The 9,859-nt window shown below is 37.0% G+C and overlaps 1 protein-coding gene across 1 annotated transcript; it reads right to left on the reverse strand.

The window, feature by feature from the left end:
• Window positions 1–1,946: 1,946 nt before the first annotated feature.
• Window positions 1,947–9,069, reverse strand: LOC104104693 (D-amino-acid transaminase, chloroplastic). Its single transcript, XM_009612835.4, has 5 exons — window positions 8,782–9,069; window positions 8,046–8,095; window positions 4,779–4,957; window positions 3,146–3,819; window positions 1,947–2,340 (listed from the first exon to the last, which is right to left on the reverse strand). The coding sequence occupies exons 1-5, from the start codon at window positions 8,951–8,953 to the stop codon at window positions 2,246–2,248; spliced, it is 1,170 nt and encodes a 389-aa protein (XP_009611130.1). The 5' UTR covers window positions 8,954–9,069; the 3' UTR covers window positions 1,947–2,245.
• Between the last annotated feature and the right edge of the window lie 790 nt (window positions 9,070–9,859).

Consider the following 9,859-nt stretch of genomic DNA (forward strand, 5'->3'; position numbering starts at 1 on the left):
TTAATATGATCAATTTTATTGTTAATTAATGCTAAAATGTAAATTTCTTAATATGTGTAAAAACTGTCAAAAAAATTAATTAAAGTGGCTATGAGGGAGTATCATCTAATAATCTATAGCATATCCTAGCATTCAATAGACATGATATAAATATTTTCTTGAAGTTTGGTCTATATAAGATATAAATGCTCTATCTAAGATATAAAATGAATTTATTGTTGAGAAGAATTTCGTATAACTATGTTCGAGAAGCATGTTCGTCTAATCTATAAGGTAGGTTATTTTTACAAAAGAACGTATTGAGCTTAGCTTCAAGATAGATATTTCTTACCTTTAATTCTTAGAACTTTTTGTAAGAATTGGTGTACATATTGTGAATTTTTATTAGCCTAACTTATTAATTAGATCATCTTGAGTAGATAGTACTATTTTGTAAACCTTTCTCAATTGTTTGATTTTGCTGGTTCTCCTTGTGGAAAATTTATTGGCTTTGGCTATAGGAGGAGAGTATTGGCGTAACAGATAAAATTGTTGTCGTATAACCAGGAGGTCAAGAGATCGAACTGTGAAAACAACTTATTGCAAAAATGTAGGGTATGCTTGTAACTGGTAAAGTTGTTGTCATGTGACTAGGAGGTCACGAAATTCGAGCCGTAGAAACAGCCTCTTGCATAAATACAAAGTATGACTGCGTAAAATAAACCTTTGTAATCCGACCCTTTTCCGAATTCCACACATAATGAAAACTTAATGCATCGGCTGCCCTTTGGCTTTGTCTCTATTCTTGTTGGCTTCTACACTTACATATTCTTATTTTTCTCTTGATGGACTGGAAATGATATTTGATAATTCTCAATTATTCATCAGTGCATGGAACTTTTCAATCTTTTAAAATTGGAAAGAACTTAACTCATTTCAAACGGAAATAATAACGAACATCATTAAATACCATAAAATCTATGGATAATGAACATGGCCTATCCTCTTCTCCATTTAAATACCAGACTTGATTCCAGATGTGGACTCGGGATTTGAGCATAACGGGACACCACTGTATGTTAATCACTAGCGATAAATTAAATTCGACGTGCGACTCTTTGAAAACCTAATATTATAATGACTTATCGTTCAAGTATAATAAAAAGTTCTAAAAAAACAGAAAGCACTGAACAGAGAGAGATTCCTTCACAAAATGGATGTTATGGGAAGGGAAGGTGTTTGATTAAGCATGTTTAACACTTTAAATTTCTAGTATTTTAACACAAATGGGTATGTTTAAATTATCAAAACTTACTAAAGAAATCAAGAGTATTGGTATGTTAATAGCCAAAGAACTGAAGAAGAGTTTCAAACTAAAGAGACAACAACAACAACAACAACCCACCTTGCTCTCTCCCTCCGTCCAAGAGAACTCCCCACCTTGCTCTTGGGATGACTCGAACTCGCAACCTCTTGGTCCCCACCTTGCTCTTGGGATGACTCGAACTCGCAACCTCTTGATTGGAAGTGGAGGGTGCCTAACACTAAAGCAACCTACTCTTGTCATGACTAATTAAGTTGACTATTATGTATTAGTACTAAGCTATAGTTGGATTCAAAAAGAAGATAAAGTTAAAATTAAAGCAATTTGCTATTAAGTCTAAAAAATGTTGTATTCCAAGAACTAAAACAAAAAGGAGAAAAGGGGTTTTGAACCCACGCCATCTCGACAAGAAGCGAACTTAAATGTCCAACTCAACCACTTCTCCATCCACCTTTTTGTGTTTGGGTCACATCTTAAATATTTAAGGGGTCCCGTATATATGGACAGATATATATAACACATATATACAGTATTTTTGCCGAGGCTAACGGGGTCCCGTGACCCCTCAACCCACAACGTAGGTCCCCCTCTGCTTGATTCATAGCAGGATCCAAATTAAACTCTGAGTCGTGACATGTGCATGGCCATATACATTCGGCGTCGTATCGCCTTTTCCATTTAAGCAAATCTCATTCAATAAATGCATAGACAAGGGTGGAATGTGAGAAATACAGTTGAGGAAAGAACTTAAAGCTGAATATTCTTTGGCCATAGTACAACTATTATGAAGAAAATAAGAAAGCAAGCTTATTTTAGCAAAGCTTATCTGAGAAACATTTCTGTAGCAGCAGCAGCAGCAGTAATTCCTAATCAAGAGTTGAGATTGTTGAATCTTGAATTTCCAACCACCATATTGCAAGGGAAGATATGCTATTATCCATTTTAATAGGGAACGCGAACTCGCACTGATGCAGGCCCTGACTTCATATCCTCCAAGAGAAGATTTAGCAAAGCTTGTGTCACAGGACCTTCTCTACCTACAGTAATGAGGAAGAGGCAGAAAGTAAATGAGAATACAATCAAGTAAAATAACCAAACTCATTTTAAAACTACTTCAATGATCGTAAATTTATATGTCGCTCTTGCATACTTATGAAACAAGATTTAGATGGGACCAGTGTTTAGAAAGAGCGACAATGAGTGAACATATATTGGTATCTAATATCTGTCTAGTCTCAGTTTGTCAAACATTACTTTCTTTGGACCGCGAAATTAAGAAACATTTCTTCCTGCTCGAATTTTGAAATATCATATTTGGAGCAGCATATGAAACCATAGCAAATTGACGTAAGTTTACACTTCAGGTCTGAAAATGCATCTTAGGCATAACAGTTACTATGGATAACAATGGAACACTACACAGCAAGGAGATTACTCTTTATATGCATGAACATGAAAGAATAGTATGAGATGCTTGTCCTTTGTGATCTTTGTCCAAATATTATTAAGAAGTCAAGTTCAAAATTCTGTTTACGAGCTACCAACGTGACAAAGAGACAAGAGAATAGTATGTGATGCTCATCATTTGTGATCGTTGTCCAAATATTATTTAGAAGTAAAGTTCAAAATTGAGCATTCGAGCTTCCAACATGACAAGGAGAGCATCCATTATTCATTACCGGTTGAAATACGCTTCTATGTGCTTGGATGAAAAAGTTTTAAGCAGATGTAAGGATATAAGAAAATTAAGTTACTGACTATAGAAAGACAATTGTAAAAGTGCAAAGCTCATTGTTTCGATGGAAGCAAAGAAACTGAGAAAGGCGGCATAGAAAGGCTTACCATCACCTATGATTTCTTCATCCCACTGCACCACCGAGCGGACAAGAACTCCACTGCCAATTAGCATCATCTCCTCTGCTCTTTTCCCATCCTCTTCCGACACGTTATCTACTCTAATGCCCCGAAGCTTACCTTCTTTTACTAGCTTTGCTGCAAGAACCAGAACTCTTTTAGCCGTACAGCCACTGAGAATTTTGTCAAAACTAGGCATCAGAAGTTCCTTTTCCTTTGTAACAAAAGCCACATTCATATTAGGTCCTTCAGCGACAAAGCCGTCGCCATCCAACCAAATTGCTGCATCCGCATCATTTTCTTCTGCTTCCATCTTGGAAAGTGCATTCGGCAGATAATTTACGCTTTTCATGACGGCAAACTGTGGGGGTTTTATTGGGACGGATGAAGTTACAACTCTGATTCCCCTGTGATCGGGAGGTGATTGATCTTGTATTACAATGGCGTAAAGAGCTGCTCGAGGACAGCCCGATGGAGATAGTTGGAAATCACCGGGTCCTGCCGAAAGCCAGTATCTTAGAGAACCTTTTCTGCACTTGGAAACACTTACTGTACGAATGAGAATTCTTCTAATGATTTCCCTATCAAAAGGAATTTGTATTTTGGCCATGGTTGCAGATCTCAGGAAACGATCGAGGTGTTCGTCCAACTCATAAAGGCATCTGAGGGTAGATAAAAAAAATAAGGAGAATAAAACAAGCCCAAGAATCTCAACTATATTTTAGCTTCTCATTCTTGTTGACTACCTAACCAAGAATAAGAAATTAAAGACATGTACAGATTTACCAGTCCACACTGTAGAGTTGCTCACATAATTTTCCTATAACTAGGCATTTGTCGAACATAGAACGTAAGAGGAGTACAATTAGTTCCACATTTCAGAGTTGTGCACATAATCTAATCCTATAAACAGACATTTTCCTAAGATAGAACTAGAAGAGGTAATTGCGCACAAAGGGCGAGAAATTAGGCAAGTTAGACATACAACCTAGTTATGATCTATTTGCCAGAAAATCAGACCCCATATTATCTCAACTTATAAGTAGAAAACACACGCAACATAAAAGGGTTTAAAATAACTATTTACTATCGACAAATTAGACAGATCCACACAGAATATTTCTATGGAAAACTACAAGATAGTAAATTGACAGTATTAAACAAATTTCATCAAGCAGATGCACGAGCATGACCACTTGGATATGTGCTTAAAGTAACCAAGCAGCGGCAGAGCCACATGTATTCAAAGGGTGTTAATTTTCCGAAAATTATACTATTTAGCCGGATAAAAAATTCTTTTTAAGTATACATACTACTCCATATATTGACTCTCCCTGGCTTCTTCGTGAGTTCACTTCTTTATATTTTGACCCACCTTAGTGAAAATTCTGGCTCCGACACTGTAACCACTAGCTTTTCGTTGTTGAAGGAAAGAGACTTTAAACCTCATCGACGCCAACACACAAGTGTTGCTACATCTCTAGGTATACTTATAGGCCTTCCCAAGAACTGATTTATGTTACATAAAGGAATGAAAATCTACATCATAAATCAACCTTGATGGAAGAAAGATGAAGAACCAAAATTAAATGGCTTAACCTATAGAGTTAGATATACTAACCCATCCATAATGGCAGCGGTATCAAAAACTCCATGTCCTCTATGAACCATGTGATCATCCATGGGGACCACCATGGCATCTGTATCAGTTGTGATTCCACCGAAAACGCTAGAGTACATTGCCAAATAAAGCTGCTTGGTTTCGTGACCTTCTCGACTTGTTCTCATTCTCTGAATAACCTTTACCGGGAAAACAAAAGTCAAAAGTCTTTTTTTCTTTCTTAAATTACGTGCACAGACAAACACAATCAAATGAAATGGAACAGATGGAGTAGTAAATTCGGGAGGCAGGTAGTATTCAAGTTCTATTTCTGCAGCTTTAAAAACAATTACTATGCCTTTAATTAAAACATTAAGAGGTTGTTTGGTTGGAAGCAAGTCATCCCAGGATTAATTATCCCGGGATTCAGAGACGGCCCTTCCATAAAGCAAGTAAAGCAATTACTTTAGGCCCCACATTTGTGGGGGCCCCATCTTTTTTATACCTAATAAGCTATATATAAGTTTAAAAAAGTTTTGTGAAGTGAAAAAGTTTGATTTCTTTCTTTAACAAATATAGAGATAAGGATTTGCAACTGTTATGATTTCTGCCAAGAAAATTGCATTTAAAATGAATATTGAATCCTAATTTCGAAAGAAATGTGCGATATATAGGAAGAAACAATTTGAGGAGAATGTGATAATGAAATCTCAAATCTCTCGAAGAGTCCTATACTCCCTCTAGTCTATAATAAGTGACCTTTTGACCTTTGGCACACCCCTTAAAAAATGCGACTCCTAGAGGAAAAAAGGTATTTTGACTAAATTATCCTTAATTAAAATTTATATGTTGTTAACTTGACACATTGAGGTATGTAAATAAGGGCAAATTTTGAAAAAATAAAGTTAATTCCTTCTCGATTATATAAAAGGACACTTATTTTGGACCCAAAAAAGGCCAAAAAAGTCACTTATTATGGACCGAAGAGAGTAGTAGACAAGGCTATTTTTTCACTTCAAAATAGATTTGAACAATTAGAAGCAACAACAACAACAACAACAACCCAGTATAATCCCAATAGTGGGGTTTGGGGAGGGTAGTTTGTACGCAGACCTTACCCCTACCCTGGGATAGAGAGGCTATTTCCGATAAACCCCCGGCTCCCTCCCTCCAAGAACTCCCTACCTTGCTCTTGGGGTGACTCGAACTCACAACCTCTTAGTTGGAAGTGGAGGGTGCTCACCAATAAAGGAATCCACTCTTGTCATTTGAACAATTAGAAGCATATGAAAATATTTTTGGTTTTCTATTTAGCGGTAAAAAAAATTGAGATCACTAGATGATGGAAATTTGAAAAAATATTGGCTTGATCTTGAATGTTCCATAAAGCATAATAATCAACCTGATATTGATAGTTTAGATTTATTTTTTGAATTAAAAGTGTTAAGGAAAATAGTACAATTAATAAAAGTTTAATTGATATACTCAATCAAATAAAAAGATTTGAATCTTTTTCAAATGCCTATATTACTTATAGAATAATGTTAATAACTCCTATTACCGTTGCTTCAGCGGAGAGAAGTGTTTCAAAATTAAAATTGATAAAACCTTACCGAAGATCATAATGTCTCAAGAGAGATTAAATGAATTAGCTATATTGTCAATTGAGAAAGACTTATTAGTAGAAAAATAACAACAACAACAACAACAACAACAACAAAACCCAGTATGTTCCCAACAGGTGGGGTCTGGGGAGGGTAGTCTGTACGCAGACCTTACCCCTACCTAATGCAGGTAGAGAGGTTGTTTCCAATAGACCCTCGGCTCAGGAAGGATAACAAGAAGAAGAGGAAAGCAAGGAAGGAAGAGAAAAGAAAAAAGGGAGAGATAAAGGATAAGTAGTACCAAATAATAGCAACAAGGAATACAATACCTGAGGCGAACAAAACCACATAACGTAATAAAAATCTAAGAATATGAAGGGACATGCGTCCTACTAAGACTATCGGTGAACAACTAAAAACTACCTACTAACCTTCTACCTTAATCCTCAACCCTCACACCCTCCTATCAAGGGTCATGTCCTCAGTGAGCTGAATCAACGCCATGTCCTGTCTAATCACCTCTCCCCAGTACTTCTTAGGCCTACCTCGACCTCTCCTCAAACTCTCCATGGCCAACCTCTCACACCTCCTAACAGGAGCATCAATGCTTCTTCTCTTAACATGTCTAAACCATCTCAGCCTCAACTCCCGCATCTTGTCCTCCACGGAGGCTACTCCCACTCTGTCACGGTTAGCTTCATTCTTAATCTTATCTCTCCTGGTACACCCACACATCCATCTCAACATCCTCGTCTCTGCTACTTTCATCTTTTGCACGTGGGAGTTCTTGACTGGCCAATACTTAGCCCCATACAGCATAGCCGGTCGAACCACCACTCTATAAGATTTACCCTTAAGTCTTGGCGGCACATTCTTATCACATAAAACACCGGAAGCGAGCCTCCACTTCATCCATCCCGCTCTGATGCGATGTGCGACATCTTCGTCAATCTCCCTGTTACCTTGGATAAGAGACCCGAGATACTTAAAACTCGCTCTCTTACCCTTAAGTCTTGGCGGCACATTCTTATCACATAAAACACCGGAAGCGAGCCTCCACTTCATCCATCCCGCTCCGATGCGATGTGCGACATCTTCGTCAATCTCCCCGTTACCTTGGATAATAGACCCGAGATACTTAAAACTCGCTCTCTTGGGGATAACTTGAGCATCAAGCTTTACCTCTACATCTGCTTCATGGGTCCCATCATTGAATTTGCACTCCAAGTATTCTGTCTTGGTTCTACTCAGTTTGAAACCTTTAGACTCTGTCTCCAAACCTCCAACCTCGCGTTAACTCCGCTTCGCATCTCGTCACTTATTAGGAGAAAAATGATTGTAAAAAATTATTAATAACTTTGCTTATAAAAAAAAACTAGAAAAATATACTTCAAATAGATATAATTTTTTTAATCAAAAAGTTTAGGCCCCTCATGAAGTTTGGCTTTAGGCCACAAGATTCGTCGGGTCGCCCCTGCCGGGATTAGTTATGCCGAGACTGTTATCCCACCCTCTCATAGGGATAAAAATAACACTATAATCCCGGGATTAGTTATACCGTGATTTTATCCCAACCAAACGTGGGATAAATAAACTCATCTCAAATTTAATCACGGAATTAATTATCCATTATCCATTTTCCCTCGTACCAAACGAGCCCTAAGAACATAAAAAGAAGACAGACCTCTGAGGAAGAAAGAACTGGGACCTCAAACATCGGACTGCATTGTCCTTCTGCAACACCAAACAGCCATGTTAGTATTAGCTCAAATTAAACTTCTAATAACAGCTAACCATCAATAAACCAAAAACTCGGAACACTAACAAGAGTTGCTTAAGCTAAATTATTGAACAACTTTAAGAAATAATTAGAACATATATAACCCCAATTACCAAAATAACATAACAACATCAACTACTACACCTCAGTCAAAACAAGTTTGGCTATATAATTTTTATTTATTTATAACATTAGTATCCGGGCCAGCTTGCATGCACCTCGACTAATTTCACGATATACGTGCTACCTTCCACCAGCAACAAGTATCAGGTAACTCTATCCGCCAAGACTTGATAGATGAGAAAAAATCACCTGTTATTTTTTGTCTTCACTGGGATTTGAACATAAGACCTCATGTTTTTCACTCACTTCATTACGCACCAGGCCACACCCTTGGGTGCAATAAATACAAGTAAAGTTCGGCTATATGAATATGTTAATCCATTTAAACTCATTTCATGCCAATATAATATAAATACAATTAGTTCTGTATATTTTCTAAATGTACAGATCTCCAGCTAAACCATTCTTAAAAAGCATAGGACCTACAATCAAAGTGCTAATGTCTAGAAAATATTCTTTGACAAATATCCTGCCCCGCCAAAATAAAAGAATTAAGCAAAAAATATTTCAAATTTACCAGATGAAAACTGGGTTTGATTTGAATTCTTGATAATATTTGATCGGGTCAAAGGTCTGATCTTTGGTCTTGAAATTGAGATGTTCTTCAGAAAAATAACGGAATCCCTTAATTTTGGTAATAAAAAAGAGGCGTCGGATATTGGTTTTGGAATAGTTGATAAGGAAGCCATTGTAGCTAGCTCTATGAGTTCTCAGTGAAACTGTGACATAGAGAATTAAAAGAGCACAAGTTGAAATATGAAATAGTTTTGCCATTGTTAAAACCAAACAGAAGAAAACAGAACCTTCGTTAAAATATAGGACTGCAATTGTTTGTTTAATATGTCCCTCGCCTTTAGACTTGTTCGATTATATGAAAATATTAGTTTTATCCCTAAAGTATTTCTAACTTCAATATTAGTCCTTATACTAATGAATATTTTGCTCTAATGGTCCTTCCATTTCATTTTCTTTTTTCAAATTTAACTAAAAAAATCCAATAGGCTAATCATCTTCGTCTAATTCCTTTTAGGCTTTTACCCTTTGATTGTAAAACTAATAAACTAGCAAACTAAGATTTGTGATATGACAGAAAATAGTGTATGCGGTTGAAACCTATTAAGTCAATCGTACGGATTGGTCGAGATAACAATACTTCGATCGAAAGGTATATACGTAAGGTCAGGTCGAGGTCCGAAGAAAAGGCTTCGGGATTCGAGCTCCAAGTCCGATCAAGGATCAGTTCGGTATCATTATCGGGCCCATGACCAAATCGAACCACGAGGCAAAAGGTTGTCAAAGATGCACAGACCGACCAACACCCACCCCAAATATCAAGACTTCGAGTCAGGATCGAGCTCGAGTCAAGGCCGATGGCTAGACACGATATCTAGTTCGAGTCAGTATCAAAACTCACAGACAAGGCCGTTACAGCCGCACTAAGGGAAAAAATCCTGGCGAGAATTAGGGAAAAGACAATACATCATGGGCTCTCCACTACGTATTTTTATTGTATATAAAGTAGGATCCATCTACTATAAGGATGGAATGGATTGTGAGCAGAGGGACACATTGTAACAAAAGATTTCTTCTCATAT

This window comes from Nicotiana tomentosiformis, chromosome 1 (genome assembly GCF_000390325.3).
Source record: "Nicotiana tomentosiformis chromosome 1, ASM39032v3, whole genome shotgun sequence".
Lineage (NCBI taxonomy): Eukaryota > Viridiplantae > Streptophyta > Magnoliopsida > Solanales > Solanaceae > Nicotiana > Nicotiana tomentosiformis.